Source organism: Sinocyclocheilus grahami, unplaced genomic scaffold (genome assembly GCF_001515645.1).
Source record: "Sinocyclocheilus grahami isolate Dianchi unplaced genomic scaffold, SAMN03320097.WGS_v1.1 scaffold343.1, whole genome shotgun sequence".
In the NCBI taxonomy this organism is placed as follows: Eukaryota; Metazoa; Chordata; class Actinopteri; order Cypriniformes; family Cyprinidae; genus Sinocyclocheilus; species Sinocyclocheilus grahami.
The window spans coordinates 1968258-1994253 of record NW_015505522.1 but is presented as its reverse complement, the minus strand read 5'-3'; the positions used below and the strand labels follow the sequence as shown (position 1 = coordinate 1994253).

At 37.5% G+C, this 25996-nt stretch overlaps 3 protein-coding genes across 3 annotated transcripts in view; all 3 read left to right on the top strand.

Moving 5' to 3' along the window:
* The first annotated feature begins 2669 nt into the window (after positions 1-2669).
* LOC107603234 (heat shock 70 kDa protein 4-like) lies at positions 2670-8516 on the top strand. Its single transcript, XM_016295977.1, has 8 exons — positions 2670-2779; positions 3084-3217; positions 5742-5986; positions 6139-6215; positions 6307-6458; positions 7704-7810; positions 7892-8020; positions 8390-8516. The coding sequence occupies exons 1-8, from the start codon at positions 2719-2721 to the stop codon at positions 8514-8516; spliced, it is 1032 nt and encodes a 343-aa protein (XP_016151463.1). The 5' UTR covers positions 2670-2718.
* LOC107603260 (heat shock 70 kDa protein 4-like) lies at positions 8394-18215 on the top strand. The gene is made up of 13 exons (XM_016296023.1): positions 8394-8634; positions 8787-8863; positions 8955-9106; positions 10352-10458; positions 10540-10673; positions 11905-12086; positions 12740-12832; positions 13431-13583; positions 14638-14763; positions 14852-14959; positions 15041-15160; positions 15254-15415; positions 17241-18215. The coding sequence occupies exons 1-13, from the start codon at positions 8555-8557 to the stop codon at positions 17436-17438; spliced, it is 1692 nt and encodes a 563-aa protein (XP_016151509.1). The 5' UTR covers positions 8394-8554; the 3' UTR covers positions 17439-18215.
* Positions 18216-24754: 6539 nt separating this feature from the next.
* The window catches only part of LOC107603233 (folliculin-interacting protein 1-like), a 40437-nt gene continuing 39195 nt past the window's right edge, over positions 24755-25996 (top strand). Inside the window, exon 1 of the mRNA XM_016295976.1 lies at positions 24755-24931. Within this exon, the coding sequence (XP_016151462.1) occupies positions 24843-24931 (89 nt within the window). The 5' untranslated portion in view covers positions 24755-24842. The remainder of the gene's footprint in view (positions 24932-25996) is intronic.

Genomic DNA, 25996 nt, shown 5'->3' with positions numbered 1-25996 from the left:
TGCTTAAAGCATATTAGTTGAGAATGTGTAGAATTACTAGTTCACTAGCTACTAAAAAAAACTTACATTGAATACGTTTTCAATAATTCAAATAAACAGTTATTTATATTTTAGTACGATATCATGCATATTATTTTACAAACAAATCTAAACTAACACGCATGAAATATATTTTTTGGCTGAGATTTGATGACGTCACAATCTTGCGTCGTGATCACGCAATGACGTCACAACGTCATTTCTCTGAAAATTAGTCTGCAACACTGGTCGTCATCCCCTGCTTTGTTCATTTCATGAACGAATTTAAACTATTCTGCTCCTCACTGAGATTACTTAAAAAGTGTCGTGCCCCGAAAATATCTTCGGAATGTTTTTTTTTTTTTTTTGCCTTACATATACATTATTGTATTTGATTTTATTCTATGCTGTCACCTCTATGAGTTCTTGTATTCTATGTTTAATAATAAAATATATATATATAAAAAAAATAAATAAAAAAAAAACACTGGTCGTCATGGCTCCGTCATTCACGGAAAGCTCCAGAGCCATCTAGAACTCCCGAACTCTCGCGATAAAACCGTTGACTCCAGCGTGAACTCCAGCGGAGCGTGAGCAGAGTCCCTCAGCCGGTCTGCAGCCTCGACTTTAGTCAATGGACAACCGAGAACTATGAAATCGCGTTAAACACGACTTTTGGGAATAACAAGCTCGACCGCGCTTCTCCGTGACTGTTATATTTCCTAAAGGACACTTCTTGCTAGTATTCAGTATTTTAGCCGGACTGTATTTGACGTTTTCACTGGATAAAGCGTTTTTATGGATTCTGGACTTTTGGCGCAACGTTTTGAAGTTAAAACGCCTAAATGATGGATTTGTTTCTTACAAACATGCAGTTTTTTTTGTACATATAAATAGATAGATGTATAGATACACACAAATGCATATATATATTGTCTCAAAAATATCATTTAAAGTAGGATATATGAATATGTCTGTGAACTTTACGTCCATACATAAAGTATACTCACATAAGATGATATATACTAGCAAATCTCAATGCTTGGTTGCTTGTAACTTTAATCTGCTAAATGCGACTACAAGGTGTGAAGATATTAAGATACTAAATATAATAACATTATGATTATATATAAAGGTGCTTTGAATACATTTGACTTAATTTATGACAAATGTCACTACCTTCACCTCACATCAGCATTTTTTTAATTTGATTTTGAGTTGAGCATTTCTTCCTTTTTTGACTCTTGCTGTTTGTTCTTCTCTAGCGTTAGTCCCAGTAACATCACTGATGTTATTTTTAGAATATTGCATTATTATTCATGTCGTTAGCGTTTAGCTGTTGTAGTTACTGTGTAATGAATGTGAGTAGTTATTGTTTTTTTTGGTGTTCTCATGCTCTTGCATAGGTTCCCAGCTTCTTTACTGATGCCGAGAGAAGATCAGTCATGGATGCTGCACAGATCGCAGGCCTGAACTGCCTCAGACTCATGAATGACACTACAGCAGGTAAAATACTTTAGATGGATTTACTTCACCCAAAATTGAAACTTCTGTCACTGTTTATGCCAGACCTGTCATGTCATATTCTCACTTTCATGTCATGCCAGACCTCTGTTAGTTGTATGGAACACAAAGAGAAAGATGTGCTGAATATTTGAGCTTTTCCTTTTCCAACAAACCGATATGGATTGTACAGCGTTGGGCCCCCAAAACATTAAAAATACAAGCAAATAAAACTGTTTCCATATGACTCTACGTCTACCTTTAGTTTGAAGAGTTTAATGTGTTCACGTGTTTACTGTAATTGTAGTTGCGCTGGCGTATGGGATCTACAAACAGGACCTGCCTGCTCCTGAGGAGAAGCCCAGGATTGTGGTGTTCGTGGATGTTGGTCACGCTGGTTACCAGGTCTCTGTGTGTGCCTTTAACAAGGGCAAGTTGAAGGTGAGCCTTTTCTCTCCACATACTTTATTATGCACATTATTGTGCCATTTCTTAACTGTCAAAACATTCATATTCAGGGCAGGGTTAGGTTATTATTGTTAACTAAATCCAAAACTATTACAACATGTTTGGTAATTGAAATAAACCTACAATAAAATACTAAATATTAGATGAGAAACGCAAGCAATGCATGTGTACATATAAATAGATAGATGTATAGATACACACAAATGCATATATATATTGTCTCCAAAATATCATTTAAAGTAGGATATATGAATATGTCTGTGAACTTTACGTCCATACATAAAGTATACTCACATAAGATGATATATACTAGCAAATCTCAATGCTTGGTTGCTTGTAACTTTAATCTGCTAAATGCGAGTACAAGGTGTGAAGATATTAATATACTATATATAATAACATTATGATTATATATAAAGGTGCTTTGAATACATTTGACTTAATTTATGACAAATGTCACTACCTTCACCTCACATCAGCATTTTTTTAATTTGATTTTGAGTTGAGCATTTCTTCCTTTTTTGACTCTTGCTGTTTGTTCTTCTCTAGCGTTAGTCCCAGTAACATCACTGATGTTATTTTTAGAATATTGCATTATTATTCATGTCGTTAGCGTTTAGCTGTTGTAGTTACTGTGTAATGAATGTGAGTAGTTATTGTTTTTTTTGGTGTTCTCATGCTCTTGCATAGGTTCCCAGCTTCTTTACTGATGCCGAGAGAAGATCAGTCATGGATGCTGCACAGATCGCAGGCCTGAACTGCCTCAGACTCATGAATGACACTACAGCAGGTAAAATACTTTAGATGGATTTACTTCACCCAAAATTGAAACTTCTGTCACTGTTTATGCCAGACCTGTCATGTCATATTCTCACTTTCATGTCATGCCAGACCTCTGTTAGTTGTATGGAACACAAAGAGAAAGATGTGCTGAATATTTGAGCTTTTCCTTTTCCAACAAACAGATATGGATTGTACAGCGTTGGGCCCCCAAAACATTAAAAATACAAGCAAATAAAACTGTTTCCATATGACTCTACGTCTACCTTTAGTTTGAAGAGTTTAATGTGTTCACGTGTTTACTGTAATTGTAGTTGCGCTGGCGTATGGGATCTACAAACAGGACCTGCCTGCTCCTGAGGAGAAGCCCAGGATTGTGGTGTTCGTGGATGTTGGTCACGCTGGTTACCAGGTCTCTGTGTGTGCCTTTAACAAGGGCAAGTTGAAGGTGAGCCTTTTCTCTCCACATACTTTATTATGCACATTATTGTGCCATTTCTTAACTGTCAAAACATTAATATTCAGGGCAGGGTTAGGTTATTATTGTTAACTAAATCCAAAACTATTACAACATGTTTGGTAATTGAAATAAACCTACAATAAAATACTAAATATTAGATGAGAAACGTGTTTCAGTTATTTGCCTAAACTGATTTTATTTATTTTAATTAATTAATTAATTTGAAGCACTAAAATTTCAACTGGGGGTTGAAATTAATTAAACCTAAATAGTAATATTTAGAAGCTAATAACAAAATTAAAAAAATTGTACAAATAAAAAAATAAAAACTAAGTATATAAATAAATATTTTAAAACATTAACAAACTATAATGATACATACTGTGTATATATATATATATATATATATATATATATGATACTAAAATAATGTGAATTTACATATATGATTAGATATAGATTACATATACGTGTGTGTGTTTAAATATTGGACTACACGGACATCTCGACTGTACACTATTAATTGAAAATAATATATTTTTTCTAATGTTTGTATTTTTATGTAGACACAAATGCTGCTTATTTTACTTTTTTTTTGTCTAGCATCATTAAATCCCTTAAAATATTAAATAATTAATATATTTGAGACAAAATTTAGTTCCATTCATTCCATGAGGGAAAAAAAATGTCAGTCTGTTTTGACCGCGAAGGATCACGAATGAACTAAATTAGGAGAACCCAAGGGTTAAAGCACTGATTTTGTAACAAATTCAACAATAAATTTCAAAAAAAATTATGAAACAATTGGACTCCAGATTGTTGGCCGCTAGCTATGTTTCCATCCAAAAATGTGAATTTATGCGCAAAACTGGAACATCGCATAAAACATTTGCGAATAAAGCACCGTTTCCATCCAACAAGCCAAAGAGAACAAAATCGTCACTTCCTGATAAACTGGCACTAATTATCACAAAAAAAGTTGGAAATGCCACTGAATATAATAATTTTCATATATGATGAAACACAATAAACGCTGTCATTGCTTTCGGAGGTGGATGCTGCTGTTTGGGAACGCAGTCGTGAGACAGTTATACAGAAATAGGCCTACTTTGATGCCAGACTTTGCTCAGGCATTGCAGAAAAACCAAAACAACATTTCAGATGCTGTGCAACGAGATCGGTCCGTGGGTTAGTCAAGTTATCCTGCCCAAGTGTGCAGTGTCACTTTACTTTTTTTTGATGCGCGTGGTGGAATTTATTCGGTAAATGTGATTCCATCATAGTTTATGCACATTTTCTCTTATCGGATTAAAAGTTTATCCTACTTAATTGTGTGAATTTTTTTAATGCGCATTTTTAGAATTTATGCTCATCTTGGCGTTTCCATCCAGGCGTTTTTTTTAATGCGATATTTCAAAATGCACATAAAAATAGGTGGATGGTAACATAGCTACTGTACACATGCATGTCTTTTGTCCAGTGCCATGAGAATTCTTTTTAAGATGAGCTGTCATGTCAAAACCATTTAAGCTTAAAGGGTTAGTTCACCCCAAAATGAAAATTCTGTCATTAATTACTCACCCTCGTGTCGTTCCAAACCCGTAAGACCTCTGTTCATCTTCAGAACACAAATGAAGATATATTTGATGAATTCTGAGAGCTCTCTGACCCTCCCATAGACAGCAAGGTAACTACCACGATCAAGGTCTAGAAACGTAGCAAGGAGATCGTTAAAATAATTCAACCGTAATATTACGAAGCTACGAGAATACTTTTTGTGTGCAAAGAAAACAAAAATAACTACTTTATTCAACAATTCGTCTCCTCCGCATCACCCTATAGCTCCATTTTGGAGAGTATCACATACATAAACAACGTACATGCGTAACATACGTAAACAACGTATGTTCGCGGATACGTAAAATAATTCAACCGTAATATTACGAAGCTACGAGAATACTTTTTGTGTGCAAAGAAAACAAAAATAACTACTTTATTCAACAATTCGTCTCCTCCGCATCACCCTATAGCTCCATTTTGGAGAGTATCACATACATAAACAACGTATGTTCGCGGATACGCTGTTTACGTTCAGAGCAAAGTGTAAACAACGTAAACGGGAGACGAATTGTTGAATAAAGTCGTTATTTTTGTTTTCTTTGCACACAAAAAGTATTCTCGTAGCTTCGTAATATTACGGTTGAACCGCTGATGTCACATGGATTAATTTAATGATCTTTTTGCTACGTTTCTGGACCCTGATCGTGGTAGTTACCTTGCTGTCTATGGGAAGGTCAGAGAGCTCTCAGAATTCATCAAAAATATCTTAATTTGTGTTCCGAAGATGAACGGAGGTCTTACGGGTTTGGAACGACATGAGGGTGAGTAACTAATGACAGAATTTTCATTTTGGGGTGAACTATCCCTTTAAGAAACCGTTGCATAATTTTGTACATGTGTCTATTTGATAGCAAGTTTGTCCCTCAATGCTTTTGTTGACTGATTAACGCAGGTTCTGGGTTCTGCGTTTGACCCTGAGCTGGGCGGTAAAGACTTCGATGAGGTGCTGGTCAAGTTCTTCTGTGAGGAGTTTGCGCAGAAGTACAAGCTGGACGTGCGATCGAAGCCCCGCGCTCTAGTGCGGCTCTACCAGGAGTGCGAGAAACTGAAGAAACTCATGAGCGCCAACTCCTCGGACTTGCCGCTCAACATCGAATGCTTCATGAATGACATCGACGTCTCAGGCAAGCTTAACAGGTCAGTAACTGCATGCTAACAGCTAAACTGGGCGCTCTATGTCAGCGGCGTAAATTAGGCACTGAGCTGTGACGGGGAAATGTTATGATGTCAGCGGGTTAATTCATTAAAATACCACGTCTAATAATATCTTCATGACTCTCTTGTTCCAGAGCCAAGTTTGAGGAGTTCTGTGCAGAGCTGCTGGCTAAGGTGGAGGCTCCACTGCGCAGCATCATGGAACAGACCAGTGAGTGCAAGCGCTTTTGCTTTTAGCAGCGTGTCTTTCCCGTCAAGCAGTGATGCAACAGTGGTGGTGTTTTTTCCCCTCCTATAACCAGGACTGAAGAAAGACGACATCTATGCAGTGGAGATCATGGGCGGCGCCTCCAGGATTCCAGCCATCAAAGAGAGAATCAGCAAATTCTTCGGAACGGAGCTGAGCACGACGTTGAACGCGGACGAGGCTGTGGCCAGAGGATGTGCTTTGCAGGTTCGTTTTTGGACATGAACTTTTTAATGGCCCATGCCAATATCTTAGAGAACAGGGTGGCCCATGGCTGATATAAAGTCGATATATACTGTATAACACTATTTATGAGTCCTATGACGCGATTTCATATTTTCCTTTGTCTTTGGAGTGTTACAAGCTGTTAATGCTTATTTGTGACCCTAGACCACAAAACCAGTCATAAGGGTCAGTTTTTAAAAATAGAATAGCTGAATAAATAAGCTTTCCATTGATGTATGGTTTGTTAGGATAGGACAATATTTGGCCGAGATACAACTATTTGAAAATCTGGAATCTGAGGGTGCAAAAAAATCTAAATATTGAGAAAATCTCCTTTAAAGTTGTTCAAATGAAGATCTTAGCAATGCATATTACTAATCAAAAATTAAGTTTAGATCTATTTATGGTAGGAAATGTACAAAATATCTTCATGGAACATGATCTTTACTTAATATCCTAATGATTTTTGGCATAAAAGAAATCAATCATTTTGACCCATACAATGTATTTTTGGCTATTGCTACAAATATCCCCCAGCGACTTAACACTGCTTTTGTGCTCCAGGGTCACATATAAAATCCATAAAGTCTTACAGATTAAAGTCTCAAATCCAAAGAGATATTCTTTCTAGAAGTTAAGACCTGCCCACGCCTTCCTAAAATGCCTAATTTAAACACTACGTTCACTATGTGGGAAGATTTGCATGACGCCGCTCAAATGTTTATGCAAAGAAAGAAGGTGTAACTTTTATTCTCACTGTAGTATTGTTGCCGCCGCCATGTCGTGGAGACGCTGTGTGTTTCCAAATATGTTAAGGGGCGTAACATTTCCATCACACGCTTGAGGTATTCGGCCAATCACAAAGCACTTGATAGCTGGCCAATCAGAGCACACCTCTCTTTTCAGACCAATGAGCTTTGTAAAAATCGACGCGTTTCAGAAAGGCGGGGCATAGAGGAGAAACAATAATATACAGGAATACAGAAAAATCTAAACGAAAACAAAAAAACTGAATTTTGTTAAATAAAACTGATTTCATAGGGCCCTAATCTACCAAGTGTGTGATTCTGTAACCACAGAACTGTGATAATAATGACTTCCTGTGATAATTTGTACCACCAGTTTTTTCATATTGCTTTGCATACAGAGCTCATTTTTCTGCTGCTTCTCATAATAACAGCCTACAGTGTTTCTTAGTGTTGCAAACAAGTCTTTATTGTTCCTCAGTGTGCAATCCTGTCGCCCGCCTTCAAAGTGCGTGAGTTCTCCATCACAGAAGTGGTTCCCTACCCCATCTCTCTGAAGTGGACCTCAGCGGCTGACGAAGGCATCAGGTGCGTTCTTGGTTCTCTGTGTGTCATGATTAACTCTCTTAGTTCACTCTTTCAATAGTCACATTATGTCTTGCTCTGCAGTGATTGTGAAGTTTTCCCGAAGAACCATGCCGCACCCTTCTCTAAAGTGTTGACTTTCTACCGGAGGGAGCCTTTCTCTTTGGAGGCCTACTACAACAATCCCAAAGAGCTGCCGTATCCTGATCCTACGTTATTTTTGTTTTCTTTGCACACAAAAAGTATTCTCGTAGCTTCGTAATATTACGGTTGAACCGATGATGTCACATGGATTAATTTAATGATCTTTTTGCTACGTTTCTGGACCCTGATCGTGGTAGTTACCTTGCTGTCTATGGGAAGGTCAGAGAGCTCTCAGAATTCATCAAAAATATCTTAATTTGTGTTCCGAAGATGAACAGAGGTCTTACGGGTTTGGAACGACATGAGGGTGAGTAACTAATGACAGAATTTTCATTTTGGGGTGAACTATCCCTTTAAGAAACCGTTGCATAATTTTGTACATGTGTCTATTTGATAGCAAGTTTGTCCCTCAATGCTTTTGTTGACTGATTAACGCAGGTTCTGGGTTCTGCGTTTGACCCTGAGCTGGGCGGTAAAGACTTCGATGAGGTGCTGGTCAAGTTCTTCTGTGAGGAGTTTGCGCAGAAGTACAAGCTGGACGTGCGATCGAAGCCCCGCGCTCTAGTGCGGCTCTACCAGGAGTGCGAGAAACTGAAGAAACTCATGAGCGCCAACTCCTCGGACTTGCCGCTCAACATCGAATGCTTCATGAATGACATCGACGTCTCAGGCAAGCTTAACAGGTCAGTAACTGCATGCTAACAGCTAAACTGGGCGCTCTATGTCAGCGGCGTAAATTAGGCACTGAGCTGTGACGGGGAAATGTTATGATGTCAGCGGGTTAATTCATTAAAATACCACGTCTAATAATATCTTCATGACTCTCTTGTTCCAGAGCCAAGTTTGAGGAGTTCTGTGCAGAGCTGCTGGCTAAGGTGGAGGCTCCACTGCGCAGCATCATGGAACAGACCAGTGAGTGCAAGTGCTTTTGCTTTTAGCAGCGTGTCTTTCCCGTCAAGCAGTGATGCAACAGTGGTGGTGTTTTTTCCCCTCCTATAACCAGGACTGAAGAAAGACGACATCTATGCAGTGGAGATCATGGGCGGCGCCTCCAGGATTCCAGCCATCAAAGAGAGAATCAGCAAATTCTTCGGAACGGAGCTGAGCACGACGTTGAACGCGGACGAGGCTGTGGCCAGAGGATGTGCTTTGCAGGTTAGTTTTTGGACATTAACTTTTTAATGGCCCATGCCAATATCTTAGAGAACAGGGTGGCCCATGGCTGATATAAAGTCGATATATACTGTATAACACTATTTATGAGTCCTATGACGCGATTTCATATTTTCCTTTGTCTTTGGAGTGTTACAAGCTGTTAATGCTTATTTGTGACCCTAGACCACAAAACCAGTCATAAGGGTCAGTTTTTAAAAATAGAATAGCTGAATAAATAAGCTTTCCATTGATGTATGGTTTGTTAGGATAGGACAATATTTGGCCGAGATACAACTATTTGAAAATCTGGAATCTGAGGGAGCAAAAAATTCTAAATGTTGAGAAAATCATCTTTAAAGTTGTTCAAATGAAGATCTTAGCAATGCATATTACTAATCAAAAATTAAGTTTAGATCTATTTATGGTAGGAAATGTACTAAATATCTTCATGGAACATGATCTTTACTTAATATCCTAATGATTTTTGGCATAAAAGAAATCAATCATTTTGACCCATACAATGTATTTTTGGCTATTGCTACAAATGTACCCCAGCGACTTAAGACTGCTTTTGTGCTGCAGGGTCACATATAAAATCCATAAAGTCTTACAGATTAAAGTCTCAAATCCAAAGAGATATTCTTTCTAGAAGTTAAGACTCGCCCACGCCTTCCTAAAATGCCTAATTTAAACACTACGTTCACTATGTGGGAAGATTTGCATGACGCCGCTCAAATGTTTATGCAAAGAAAGAAGGTGTAACTTTTATTCTCACTGTAGTATTGTTGCCGCCGCCATGTCGTGGAGACGCTGTGTGTTTCCAAATATGTTAAGGGGCGTAACATTTCCATCACACGCTTGAGGTATTCGGCCAATCACAAAGCACTTGATGGCTGGCCAATCAGAGCACACCTCTCTTTTCTGACCAATGAGCTTTGTAAAAATCGACGCGTTTCAGAAAGGCGGGGCATAGAGGAGAAACAATAATATACAGGAATACAGAAAAATCTAAACGAAAACAAAAAAACAGAATTTTGTTAAATAAAACTGATTTCATAGGGCCCTAATCTACCAAGTGTGTGATTCTGTAACCACAGAACTGTGATAATAATGACTTCCTGTGATAATTTGTACCACCAGTTTTTTCATATTGCTTTGCATACAGAGCTCATTTTTCTGCTGCTTCTCATAATAACAGCCTACAGTGTTTCTTAGTGTTGCAAACAAGTCTTTATTGTTCCTCAGTGTGCAATCCTGTCGCCCGCCTTCAAAGTGCGTGAGTTCTCCATCACAGAAGTGGTTCCCTACCCCATCTCTCTGAAGTGGACCTCAGCGGCTGACGAAGGCATCAGGTGCGTTCTTGGTTCTCTGTGTGTCATGATTAACTCTCTTAGTTCACTCTTTCAATAGTCACATTATGTCTTGCTCTGCAGTGATTGTGAAGTTTTCCCGAAGAACCATGCCGCACCCTTCTCTAAAGTGTTGACTTTCTACCGGAGGGAGCCTTTCTCTTTGGAGGCCTACTACAACAATCCCAAAGAGCTGCCGTATCCTGATCCTACCATGGGTATGTTGGGAATGCTTCTTTGCTTAATTGGAGCTTAGCACAGTACTACTTCATTAAGTATTAGTCTACACATGTCCACAAACAAACAAATAATATTCAGAGTTTGAATGTGTTACTCTAATAAAGTGTGAAAACAAACAAATGGGTTGCGTTTTATTTTACAGCATGTGCACTTGTTGTACATGCGTAACAGGACTGTGGAATAGAGTGCTACACACTGATGAGATGTGCATTTTACTGTGGTCTGGCTTAAAGTTACACCGAACTTCATTCACATGACAGCTCTATTATAAATAAACTATTATAAATCAAATTTGACGTGAATTGTTAAAGTGTACTTAAAAATTTTTTTTATGTGTGACATGTCCACAAACAAACAAATAATATTCAGAGTTTGAATGTGTTACTCTAATAAAGTGTGAAAACAAACAAATGGGTTGCGTTTTATTTTACAGCATGTGCACTTGTTGTACATGCGTAACAGGACTGTGGAATAGAGTGCTACACACTGATGAGATGTGCATTTTACTGTGGTCTGGCTTAAAGTTACACCGAACTTCATTCACATGACAGCTCTATTATAAATAAACTATTATAAATCAAATTTGACGTGAATTGTTAAAGTGTACTTAAAATTTTTTTTTATGTGTGTCTATATATATGTGTGTGTGTGTGTATATATATATATATATATACAGTATGTTTATAAATTTTTTTGTTTGTTTAACGACTTTCTATTAAAGCAACAAAAAGTTTGCAGAAGTGCATTGATTCAGCAACCACAGTCACGGACAATATAGTTGAGATTCATGTTTGGATTTAATACGGTTTATCACTGAGAAGGTTTGCTCACAGATTTAGTCTCAGCAAACAGCACCCTGTGAACGAATCACAGTAGAGATCGCTAAACTCCATATATATATATTTCCTCCATAACATACTTGTTTGTCACTATTTTCAGCATGGTTGGGAAGATTTAGTAAAACGCTAGGCAGAAAAAGTATCCTTCTTAGAGACTGGATACATTTTTGAGGGTTTGATCTTTTGACATCTAGCAACCTCAAGCAAGAAAGCTTGTAGAGGCTCAATACCAATGCAAGATAGTGGAAATGTCTAATGAAAATTAAACCAGCGAGCCAGTTTCACAGGCGATTATGCTTAATCAAGAAAAGCAGAAATCATGATTATGATTAATTTTGCAACCATTTTGACCATTTTTGCCTGTCCACAGGCCAGTTTAACATCCAGAAGGTGGTGCCTCAGCCATCCGGCGAGAGCTCCAAGGTGAAGGTGAAGGTGCGTGTGAATGTGCACGGGGTCTTCAGTGTGTCCAGCGCCTCCCTGGTGGAGGTTGTGAAGTCTGCAGAGGGAGAGGAACCCATGGAGACAGACACTCCAGCCAAAGAGGATGAGGTAAAGTCACCCCTAATGGTTTTGTCTATCCCATGACACCAGGGGATCCATTGGGCACAGAGCAGTTGGTTTAATATTTTATGAAGCATTAGCTCTAAAAACTAGATTTTACTTGTTTTGTGAGCATTATATACATTTTAATGTGGAAGTTAATCCCTTTACTGTCGTTCTGTGTGTGTACAGAATACAGGAGTCACTTCTGAAATTAATACTGAATAGCGAAAGTGTATATGAAAGCTTATTTTTGCTACAGAATAAAAATATCAGAAACGGTGATTGCAAATTTCTCTCACAATTTAGATTTCTTTCCTCAAAATTGCAAATTTATATCTTGCAGTTGTAAATTCTAAACTCACAATTGACAACTGACTTTCAGAAGTGTGATGGGAAAAAGGTCAGAATTGTGAGCCTAAAAAGTCGCAATTGCCGTTTTTATTTGGTTTTTATTCTGTGGTGGAAATAAGCTTCCATACATTTACACTTGTGAGATGCAAAAACAAACGTTTACAAAACCATTCAAAATTATTGAGAGTTTGGGTTAGTAGGAGCTACTTTCTGTTCCGTACACATGCTAAACGATAAGTTTTGAGTGTGTTTGTGACCATAGTCATTTACAAGACCCTGTGAACATTGATTATATTTGCTCCTTCAAGAACAAGATGCAAGTGGATCAAGAAGTACAGAAGGCTCAAGGTGATGATCAGAAAGAACATGCAGACAAGAAATCGGACACTGAAGACATGGAGGTGTGTGAATACACTTGCACACCAACACCAGATATACAACATTTCAACAAAATACGAATGTATTTAAAAGCGTGCATTTCCAATTGCAGCCTGCTTGTTGTGCATCTAAAAATAGCCAAGGTTCATTCCTATTGACAGACTGATGCTTTATTGTCAACTATTTTATTGTCATATGAAATATCAAAACAATGTAAAAGAAACGGAGAAAGGAAAAAAAGGGACATTAAATCAAAAATGCAATTTTTAAAAAGCATTTTACAGCTTATATGTGCCCTCACATGAATATTATACCGTGCTTATGTTATAGAAAACCTGAATTTTGTATTGGCAACCCAACACGGTACCAAAAGTGAACTGCATAGGTCCAAAATATACAGTATAAGAAGAGTCATGCGATTGATTAGACAGACGTATAGTGCATTGGATTACTGCATCACTTCACCTGTTTAATGGTAAAACATAGTTGGATTGGACACAATTTGACATCAATAACAAAGATATGGGAGCATTTTATCCCCTTGAAACCCACCACTGCTCTACAATACCTAATGTTTGCAATGGCAAATGGGAAATTCACTGCGACTATAATGACTTTTAGGCTTCAGAAGACAACAAACAGGAGGAGAAGAAGAATGAACCTCCACAAGCCAAGAAAGCCAAAGTGAAGACAAAGACGGTGGATCTGCCCATCGAGAACAGCCTGCACTGGCAGCTGGCCAGTGAAACGCTCAATCTGCTCGTGGAGAATGAGGTACATCACAGAGTGCAAAGCACTTAAACTACACCACAGCGATCGGTTTCTCTGGTTAGTGTTCTGTAGGAGAAGCTAGAGTTGCACGATTCTGGATCAATTGAGAATCACAATTTTTTTGGTTTCAAACAGAGATCGATTCTCCCACGTTTCTGAACTAAACAAAATAATGTGTAATTTACTTCGAAAAAATTGGTTTGAATGAATGATTGAATGATTCACTCAAATACTTCACTTGTTTCATTACTGGATGAATCAGCCTTTAGAACAAATCTCTAGAATAAATGATTCAATCACAAATAATTTTTTTTGACAGCCAATTGTCGCCATCTAGTAGCGAAACAATGTAATCAACACAAACGTTATGTGAAGCCCCAAATACTTTCAAAAGGTGATTTGCTCTATTTTAGTGGCTACAACAGACATCAGTGTTTATATGCAAACTATAAACCTTTATCCCAGTAATTCTGTGATTATTTGAATGATTGAGACAGAAATAATACTGTGTGGTTGAAAAGGCTGTTTTTTGATTTGAATGATCCGGCATGACTTTGTCAAAGCTTTAATAGACACAGGCGAATTGTCATTTAGAATATATTTATTGTTTTTCATTTTTTGATGTCAACATCATACAGTGCCTTGAACACTACATTACACCGCAGTTTCCCAAACTGGGCTTAATGTAAGAACTGCAGTAAGTTTATTAAATGATTGAGACAGAAATAATACTGTGTGGTTGAAAAGGCTGTTTTTTGATTTGAATGATCCGGCATGACTTTGTCAAAGCTTTAATAGACACAGGCGAATTGTCATTTAGAATATATTTATTGTTTTCCATTTTTTGATGTCAACATCATACAGTGCCTTGAACACTACATTACACCGCAGTTTCCCAAACTGGGCTTAATGTAAGAACTGCAGTAAGTTTATTAAAAAAAAAACGATCAATTAATTAAATCATAAAAATGTAAAGTACAAATAATTTGAACACTGATAAAAGATGCAGGTGCCTTTTCTAGAACTGGTTTCTGACGTTGTGTTTCCTTGCCTGTAGGGGAAGATGATTATGCAGGATAAGCTGGAGAAAGAAAGAAACGATGCCAAGAACTATGTGGAGGAATATGTTTATGAAATGAGAGACAAACTGCACGGAGTGCTGGAGAACTTTGTCAGCGAGGCTGTGAGTGTCTACATGTATTTGCTTTCATTCATAAAGATAGCTATGCTTCTAAGCGATGGTTTTTATTAAGCAATGTCTTTCGATGCAGGACCGAGATTCTTTCTCCTTGAAACTGGAGGACACTGAAAACTGGTTGTATGAAGAAGGAGAGGACCAGCAGAAGCAAGTGTACATCGATAAACTGGCTGAGTTGAAGGTAGATGAGATGTGTTACTGGTTTGTTGAAATTTGAAAGTGTTGCCCATTAAAAAGAATGACATTAAAAAGTTGCTCCTAGAAACTGGGAGAGCCGATTCAAAACCGACTCATGGAGGCAGAGGAGCGGCCAAAAGCTTTGAATGAGCTCGGAAGGCAAATCCAGCAGTACATGAAGGTCGTCGGGGCTTATAAGGCCAAGGTAGTCACTCATTAAGTCAAGGCACATTTATTTATATAGCGTTTTATACATTACAGATTGGATGAATCTCACTTCTGTTATCTCTTAACTCAGGATGAGCTGTATGATCATTTGGATGAGCTGGAGGTGATGAAGGTGGAGAAGCAGGTGAATGAAACCATGACCTGGATGAACAACAAAATGAATCTGCAGAGCAAACAGAGTCTCAGTCAGGACCCTGTGGTTAAAGCCCAAGAGATTCAGGCCAAAACAAAGGTACAAACCTCACCAGTATTTTGATTATCCGTATGGCTCAAAATCAGCTAAGGGCTAGTTAAATATAACCATGTAAAAAAAAAAATTTTTGTAAAATTAAGTAATTTGATCAAAATTTGAGGAGATACTGATCAAACTACATTTTATAAAAATCACCCTTCAAGTTCCAGAACCTGTGGGACCGCATATGAGAGTCAAATTAGACTACTACAGGGACGACTTAATCTCAAGATCATATACCTCAACTATGAGAGACAAAATGAGAAAAAAAATCCAGAAAATCACATTGTAGGATTTTTAAAGAATTAATTGGTAAATTCCTCGGTAAAATAAGTATTGGTATTTTGTACATTGATATTGGTACATGAAGTGGCAGAACTTGCACAATTGGTGGCTGACTAAATACTTTTTTTCCCCACTGTAAGACGACCGCGTTTTTTTTTTTTCAGATGTATTTCCAAGAAAAAAACATCGTCTTATATTTGGGTCAATACGGTAATAGTTCATCTATTGCCAAAATAATGAAGAAAAAGAAATGGTGAAAAATATTCAAATTAGGAACATCATAATCATAGAATGTGTAGTTTATGTATAAAAAAAACACCACATGTAAATCGTTGTGTATTATGTATGTTACAATGTTACGGTCTCTGACAGACAGCATGTTGAAGCTGCTATTTTCTCCTCATTCTCAGAAAGCGATAATGTAATGTGGGTTCTCCAGGAATGCATATATTCCCTGGACCTCTGCTACTCGTAAATACTACCGTGTATTGTGCAGTGCACGTTATTTTTTTGACAGATATCGATGTCATGATATTCAAATCTGTGGATTTAAGAGCATAATGATTTATTTCTTAGCCAGCGGCAGGTGTTCAGTGAAGTGACTGATGCCTGCGAGTGTTATGTTGATGGTTTTAGTTCTAATATTCCAACTGACAGTCAGCCTACGTTTGTGATGGACATGATAATGTGTGTAAGGCCTGAGAACATATGCTTGATTTTTGGGTGTTATAAAACATGCCGGAGATGTTTGAAATGATTTTTTTGAAGTTAATTTAATTGCGTGTCACAATTTAAGAGACTGATACGTTTGACTTTTCAAAAAAGTTACGTTCTGTAACATTTACTGTTGCAAACTTGTTAACTTTTGTAAATTAAGTTCATTTTTTACCAGGAAATTAGCAGTTTTGATGCACTTGTTGTTTTTATTATCTCTGATAAACAAAAATCTTTTATTTAAACCCATGAAAATACAGATCCTGCTGTAAATAATAGTGAAAAATCACTTTTTAAAACTTGTTTCATTATTACCCTGGAAGCAGATATGTGTCCCTGCAGCACAAAAGCAGTGTTAAGTCGCTGGGGGATATTTGTAGCAATAGCCAACAATACATTGTATGGGTCACAATTATTCATGTTTCTTTTATGCCAAAAATCATTAGGATGTTAAGTAAAGATCATGTTCCATGAAGATATTTTGACAATTTCCTACCATAAATATATCAAAACTTCATTTTTGATTAGTAATATGCAAGAACTTGTGCTAAGAACTTCATTTGGACAACTTTAAAGATGATTTTCTCAATATTTAGATTTTTTTGCACCCTCAGATTCCAGATTTTCAAATAGTTGTATCTCGGCCAAATATTGTCCGATCCTAACAAACCATACATCAATGGAAAGATTATTTATTCAGCTTTCAGATGATGTATGAATCTCAATTTTGGAAAAATTGACATTTAAGACTGGTTTTGTGGTCCAGGGTCACATATATGTCCTCTTGAGAACTGAATCTTCTAACTGTGTCTTCATCATTATACAGGAGCTGTATTCTGCTTGCAATCACGTCGTCACCAAACCCAAGCCCAAAGTGGAGCCTCCCAAGGAGGAGACTCCGGCCGAGCAGAACGGCCCTGTGAACGGACAGGAGGGTTCAGAGGCCCAAGCGGGCAACCCAGAGAAGGGCCAAGCTGCCCCAGAAAACACAGAGGCCAAGCTTCCCGAAATGGACATCGACTAAGTTCGTTCGGCTCTCTTCTGCGTCCGCACCAGCCTCTCTCACGCCTCTTATATGCCTCTGAGTTTGGATTCAGAAAAAAGAAAAAACAAAAGAAAACATTGATTTTGGGGAAGTAGGCTGCCCAGTTCAGTTCTCTTGCTGTCGGTGGCATCTTTCTTTCTTTCTCCCTTCCTTCTTTCCTTCCTTCCTTCCTTCTTTCTTTCTTTCGGTATCTTCCTTCCTTCCTTTCTTTTGGTTTTGCTGTTTAAAAACAGGATACATAGAGATCCAATCTCCCTTCTTCAATATAGGTATTGGATGAGAACCTGGTCTGTCGCTTTTTTAATTTATTATAATTTTTTTAATGTCCACAGTTCCAGTTTCCCGAAACGAAGGCGGACGGGATTATCAAGTGGGACGGACTGCTTTAGTGCTGTTTAACGGATAACACGTTTCTGTTCTGATCTACTGTTTGGAGAGTTTATTAGCATTGAAGATTTGTTGCACAGACTAACTTCACAAGTGAAGTTTCTAACTACCAGATCTTGGGGGAAAAGCACTGAATCTGCTGAACATTTTCTCGAGGCAGAGGCATGAGCTGCACGCTATGTCCAAGTAGAGCTGAGTTACTGTTATGCAGCATTTCGTTGTGAAATGTGCGTCATTCTGTGTCGACGGCTTTTGGTTTAACCCTGTTTGTTTTCCTTGTCTACTCTGCAGCCTGTGTGAAGGGTGGAGACTAATGAGTCGCAGTCACAAATGAGGAGAATTATGAGAATAAATTCATTTTGGTATACAGTCAGAAGAATTTATTGGAATGTATTGGCACCATCAGGTATTTTGAACATCGCATCTGAAAAAAACTACAACTTGATGTCACCAAAAAATAAATGATACGATTAAATGCATGAAATGTCAACAGGTATATAAATGATAAACTTCAGACCAGTTTACTACCCAGTCCAAAAGTATGCATCATAAGCAGTCAAATATATACGGTCAATGACTGTGAACTTTAAGACATGGTGTGACATTTTCAGAAGTCTGACAGTAAAAGGTCTGTTCTGCACTATGAAATTGTGTTTCAGTGACCAGTGGCAGTATCTAGAGCTGATAGAAAGGTGACCACTGACCAGTGGCCAATACAATGTCTAACGTGTATTACGTATAAACCCCGTCCTCTGCAAGAGCTGCATTCATTTGAGTGCCACACCCACATCTCAACATCCAATCAACAACCAGTGGATGGAACCGAGACCCCGCCCTACATTTGTTCTTTTCAGTAATCCATTAGTTTATTCGTTTGTCTGATGTGTAATAAATTGCTGAACAGACTTCCACAAACACAGAACGCAACACTTCTAAAGCTTGTCAAATGTGGCATTTTAAAACGTTTTACAGTCTGATAAATACTGTCCTAAAGAAGGGATTTCAAAAAATAGTGGTGCTCGTTCCGTATTCTCAAAGCTTGCATATTGCTTGATAAAGTTTATTGAAATATAAATATGACTTGGAATGAAAGAAAATGCTTGTGTTTTTGAAGGAAACTCGAGTAATGCTGGACTTGCAACTTAGATCAGTGCTGGGTAGATTACTTACAAATTGTATAAAATGTTACTGATCACAGATTACATGATGAAAATTGTAATTAGTAACGTAATAAGTTACTCATTTAAGTCATGTATTCAGACTACTTTTTAGATTACTTTTTTATCTAACTTGTTTTAAACTCACCATTAAACGTAACATTGATATAAAAAAAAAATACTCCGTTTTTTGCAATCAACATCATAAAATGCATTAAACATTACATCAGTGCTTTCCCAGACTGGGCTTAATGTAAGAACTGCAGTGAGTTTGAGAGTTCAAATTAAATCATGTATCATATACAAATAATTGAAATACTTAAACACTAAAAATAGAAATATTTTATTTGTTTACCTGCATGTCAATGTGACCAATAACCGACATCAGAGAACTATAAACATGTAAATTGTTAAATTATTGGAATATTTGACTTCCTCTGAGATATTTCAAATAAGTAATTTAAGGAGTTTGGCTGACACAAGCGTTTGGGAATCCCTGCATTAAATGAACAAACATGAATACAGCAATGACATTACACGACTAAATGGTATGACACACAGTAGGATTTTTAGAAAAGACAATTTAAAAGAAAGAAGAATTAGGGAGAATAAACAAATTATAATAATTTACTGCCATTGAATAATATGTAATCATAATCTGATTATGACTGTAATGCACTCTAATTACAAGTACTTAATTTTTTGGAGTCTGATTATGTAATCATAATTATGTAATCAGTTACTACCCATTACTGCACAAGCCATATTCAATACAGACTACTATGAACTGACTGTTATGGTTAGGGATGTGTAACAGAGCTTTTTCAGTGGATTCATGCTCACCGTGAATGAGAGTAAATCAGTAATAATAGTCAAATCAGTTCTTATCACACAGTTTAGGCTAACACAGGCTCTCTCAACATTAATAATCACCATCTTTATTATAATCTGAAGGGCAATGAGACCAAAAACTCATTTGAATGTAATTAAAAAAATAAAAGCTTGCAAATATAAAGTATTTTTCCTTTCTGCAGTTCCCTCACTTTTCATTAGCACCCATACGTCCTGCGCTCTGCTCTGCTGTCATTTTTTGCAGGTCTAAAATCTTTGCTTGCGATTCAAATTCAAAGAGTTTTGTTATCAATTATTATCGTCTTAACAAGACTTTTTATTTTTTTAATTACAATATCATTTGTTTTGCCCTCAAGCTCGGTGTGTGATGCAAAAGGCACAAAAGTAACTCCATACTGGGCCTACAGTTTGCAAGATCAGTTTTTATGCAGAATAATAATAATAATAATAGGTAGCCTAATAAAAATCAAAAGCACATTTAAGTTGAAAAATAAAATATAGCAGGCACTGTAAAAAAAATGGTTATTCCTGTAAATTAATAACAGATAATCAAGAATATTTGTTCTCCTTACCCCACCTTTATTGTCAATTGAAGATAGCTAAACGCTTTTGTTACCTTACGGCTTAATATGTAGGCCTACTAATAGATTATACACTTAAAGTATCAGTTGGGTTTGTGCGCAGTGTTGCCAACTTAGCTAAAAGTTTGCAAGGTGGCTAAATGATGCCCGTGTAAAAAATTTTTGATCAAGTACTGTACATTTTTTACCTTACCTTTAAGTACAGTACAGTTTTTATTTAACTTTTAGGTACAGTACATTTTAATTTAATCGTAAAACATTTTTATTTACCTGTATGTAATGTTCAAACTGTATTTACAATGTTTAAAGTGGCCGGCAATAATAAATATTCTTATTAGGAATAAAACTGCCTTGTTTTTGAACAGAGCTGTGGCTGAATAATTAGGCCTACTGCGCTACTGTATTTTAATGTTGGTCGTTATGGTGGTACTTGGAGAGCCACTTATTTTCTGATGTGGTACTTGGTGTAAAAAGTTAGAGAAGCAATGTTGGAATGCATTACTTTTAACAGTAACAGTACTGTTTTGTGCGTACTGTAAGTTTGGACGTACTACTTTTGTCACATACTGTTTCTCGCCTACTACATAGTAGAGAAATATGTGATTTCAGCTGCAGCCTCATTCAAATCTTGCATGCACCTGTGGAACGTTATCATGCAACACAGCATGAACTACCTTCTTTCTTTTTTTTGAAGCCATGTTCTGCAAATTTTTAAGTTTGCAAATGTAAGTTTCAGAGTAAGGTGTCTGAATGGCCAGTCGTTGATTTCCAGATGCAGGAGAGGTCATGCTGAGGTACGAGCGCTCTGATATCTCTAACAAGGAGTTTGTGTGTATGAGTCTGAAATCTGCAAGCTATACGAGTCAGACTGGGTCTGCGGACAGCCATGCGATGTGTAAGAGAGTAATGACTCTCCTCTGCTCTCAGCAGGGCATGTCGACTCCCAGTGCCTCCAACGACTTCAGCCAGGACTCCACAAGTGGGTTTGACGCTCTCTTTTCAATGCTTCGAGCGGTTATATCTCCTCACAGACCTGTTCTGTGTTATTAACCAGGTATAACCATGTCCTCTGGTGTTTCCAGCTTCTTGTTGGAATGTCTGGATGTTGAGTCTCCAGCTTCAAACACGGACACAATGCTTTCACGACGTTTACTTGTTGTATCAAACTCACTTGCTGTAATTTCTTATATGGAACACTTGACCGATGTGACCCTGTAAACTGCCACTGAACAGAAATGAATATTGAGTATATAATAATGTATGTGTATACAGTGCCCTCCACTAATATTGGCACCCTTGGTAAATATGAGCAAAGGCGGCTGTGAAAATAAATCTGCATTGTTTATCCTTTTGATCTTTCATTCAAAAAATTCACAAAATTCTAACGTATCATTGAAGTAAACCAATTCAAAGCGGGGAGACCAAATTGTGGCACTTCAGTACAAATCATTATATACAGTATTTGACTTTCTAGTGCTTTCAGTGAACATGATCTGCTGTTTGTGTGCCTCTCCTGAGCGCTCAGACGAGGGGACAGCGTTACTGGGTGAAGAAGGGATGATGAACACGGTGAAAAACTCAACTCTTCTGGATCACAGCCATGCGCAGGATCTGGCGCTGCAGCAGCCTCCAAACCTCTCCTCCATTCTTGGTGAGTCGTGGCTGTTTATCATTCATAACTGCTATTAATGCAGTGAGGGCGGATGCATTTCACATAAATGTTTTAGCGCTGTGTTACGCTTTATGCAGAGCTATCAATAAACCCTGCTGAAGAGAAATCGTTTCCTTTGTCACACATTTGGTAAGGCCTTAATGCATACATACACACAGAAGGGTTTGAAACTTCCGTGGGAAAAAAAGACTAGATGATAATTCAGATTTTACGCATACTCTAAAAAACAAAAGTTTGGAAACATTCTTTTTTAAATGTTTTAAGGCTGCATTTATTTGATCAAAAATACAGTAAAAACCATAATATTATGAAATATTATTGGCATTTGAAATAACTATTTTCTATTTGAAAATATTGTTACCATCATCATTGCTCCAGTATTAAGTGTCACATGATCCTTCAGAGATCATTCTAATATGCTTAATTATTATTGGTGCTCAGTTATTAATAATGTTTTTTTATTTTCATCAATGTTTTTGTGGCTTCATTTTTTGATATTAATATTATTTGATAAATAGAAGTTAAAAAACAGCATTTATTTGAAACAGGATCTTTTGTAATATAAATGCATAAAGTCATACATTTCTATTAACAGGATCATGTGACACTCTGAAGACTGGAATAATGATGCTTTAAAAAAATTAACTTAGCATCACTGGAATCAATTAGATTTTAAAATATATTGCAATAGAAAGCTGTTTTTTTGGGAGGGGGGGGGGCAAAAAATCGTAATACTGTCTTTTAATATTAGTGTTTTTGAGCACTTAAATGCAGCCTTGTAATAACATTTAAAACTATTGACAATGAATATGTGCTGATATACTTCTCAGTTTAACGTCGTCACAAAAATGTAACTAAAATGATATATTTCTCAGCCTCTCTCCTCTCCGTGTGCCCTCTGAAACCTTGGCATCAGGTACTCGAGTTTCACTCCATGCAAGTTATGAATACCGTAGATGGCGTTACTTTTTCTTTCTTACTTGTATTAAATAAAGCTCTGTTTCTGCTGTTTGCAGGATGTGTGTTAAAATCAGCTAATGAGAGAACGCCTGTGAATACTAGGGTTGTAGTTATTTCCCCTGTTGTGAAAAAGGTGATTAATACTGTATTACATATTTCATATTAGGCCTATGTATGGTCACATTCATGTCTGTGTGACTAAGTGCTTCCCTCTTGCATTCTACTAGAAATGAGTAATGCTCCTGATGATATCACAGGGTGAATAGAGTCTGGACGTCAACAGGATAATGAGGAAATCTTCCCTTTTTAGTGTTTTGCAGAAAAGGAACAACCAGTAAAATGCAGAAAAGTGATGTTCAGCGATATTGTGAGCGTTGGAAACGTATCAAGCCATAAACATGGTAAGACAGAGCAGCAGGACTCTGGAGTAAAGCTGGCTGCAAGTTATGAATACCGTAGATGGCGTTACTTTTTCTTTCTTACTTGTATTAAATAAAGCTCTGTTTCTGCTGTTTGCAGGATGTGTGTTAAAATCAGCTAATGAGAGAACGCCTGTGAATACTAGGGTTGTAGTTATTTCCCCTGTTGTGAAAAAGGTGATTAATACTGTATTACATATTTCATATTAGGCCTATGTATGGTCACATTCATGTCTGTGTGACTAAGTGCTTCCCTCTTGCATTCTACTAGAAATGAGTAATGCTCCTGATGATATCACAGGGTGAATAGAGTCTGGACGTCAACAGGATAATGAGGAAATCTTCCCTTTTTAGTGTTTTGCAGAAAAGTGACGTTCAGCGATATTGTGAGCGTTGGAAACGTATCAAGCCATAAACATGGTAAGACAGAGCAGCAGGACTCTGGAGTAAAGCTGGTTGAAGCAAGCGGAAGAGTGCCAGCGAGATCCCGAGACGTTTCCCTCAAGGCCTGGGGATGAGCGTGAGAGGGAAGCCTTTTCCCACAGACTCATCTTTAAGTTTCCTGCCAAACCGGTCATTTTCTTTTCTCATTCCACATATTGACATTTTTGAAATTTCAATGAAATGCATGTTCCTTTTGTGTGCATTTCTGTTCTTTATAGAGCATCTCAATCTGAGAGGACTTCAGTCGAAACCCTGGATCATATCTGACCAGCAGAGGACAGTCAACACTTCTTCTACATGCTTGGTTTACATTTCTACAAATATTAGAATGGAATTGAATGGCCATGCACTGGAGTGAGTCTTCTTAAACAAACACAAGCGCTGGATAATATACAACTCTTGGAATATGCCAATGTCAAATGAAGTTAAAACTGATCAGGTTATGTATACTGGATGATTTTAATCATCAAAATGAGAAAGCAGCAGTGCCTTGAGGTGCTCGTGGAATAGGTTTTTACATGCTTTAAATGAAAAGAGAACCTTACAAATGAAATCCTATTAGAAAAAAAGATTAGAATAAATATTAAAAAGACGAATGCTTTTGCTCTTTTTTTAATGTATCACCGAGCATTAAAAAAACACTGCCTTAATGTCTTAAATTTAACCTCAAAGCATCAACACAGCCGTTCTGGCCACGTGGGCTATGAATCAAAATATCAGCCAATCAGGAAAGCGGAGGGGAACGCAGCGAATAATCGACCAATCAGAGAGCAGTGGCGTTGCTAAGCAGCTCGTGTGACTAACTGCAGTCACATGACTGGCCCACAAATGGAGTCCGTCTGCAGGAGTCGAGTGTGGCTCGAGAATTAATCACAAAAAGAGGATTTTTCCTTCAAAACTGTGGGTCCATTATGGCCCCCACATTATTTAATAAACTCTTCAACAAAAGAAGCGCGTTTTCACCGCCCGCGAAATGCAGCAAGGAGGACGCGGTTTTCAGGTAACGGTTAACGTTAAGTTTCGTGTCGAGCAGTAACGTTAAAATAACAGATTCTCTTGAATTCATTTTGGTGAAGTTCTGTGGATATGTGTATATATATATATAATATATTTAGCCTAGAGTCGTGTTTGTTTATGGTTGAGTGTTTAACTGACGTTAGTTAGCTCAGTCTGGCGACCGTTGGTTGGTTTGTGTCACCGGATCTGACGAGCCTTTCTCTAAACGTATGGTTTATTCCACACAGGATTTCACTTATTTGACTTCCTGTCAGTCCTCGGCTTTACTGTGATCATTAAATGCTGAACTAGCGAGGCTGTGTAACTTCACCAAGTCCATAGTCCGCTGCACTATTGGCGGCCTTTTCGCCGAATGTACTCATCATTTTGTGTTGGTGACTGATGATAAAAGCAGCTCGTGTTTGCGTGATAAGCCGCGAGACTGGCACGTGACCTCGTGCTGTCCGTGCATTCACGCACTCGGATCATTTGCGTGAGATCTGCGTCTGTGTCTGTAGCATGCAGATGCACAGAGCATCCCCCACGACAGCCTTCTTCCCGTCAGAATGGTGCAGGAATCAGAGTAAAGCACTGATATTTGCATTTGGCGTTGTATTCGTTTCTGTTGCACACTGATATTATCATAGTTTTTGGATCGTTCATCTTTGGCTTATCTGGAGTGTTAGATTTTAAGCATTTGGAAATCAGATTGTGATTTAAAGGACCCTGAAGTAATGGGGGATTCCGAGGCTACTGGCTATTTCTGATACTTCTGCTTATAAAAACAAAACTGCTTATTATTCGTGGAAATTAGAAATGGCAACATGGAAACTATTCAGTAAAATAATTAAATTCCATCATTACAATAACTGAAAGTTTTGCATGGTTTAGACTTTAATTATCAAGTAATATACGTGATCTTTTTTTAAATTATTTTACTCGCAAATAGCCATTTCTACTTGACAAAATAGTACATGTGATATCCAGTTTCTTTATTTTTTTTTAATTATTATTTTACTCACTAGTAATAGCCATGCCTACTTAAAGGGGTCATATGATGCGATTTCAC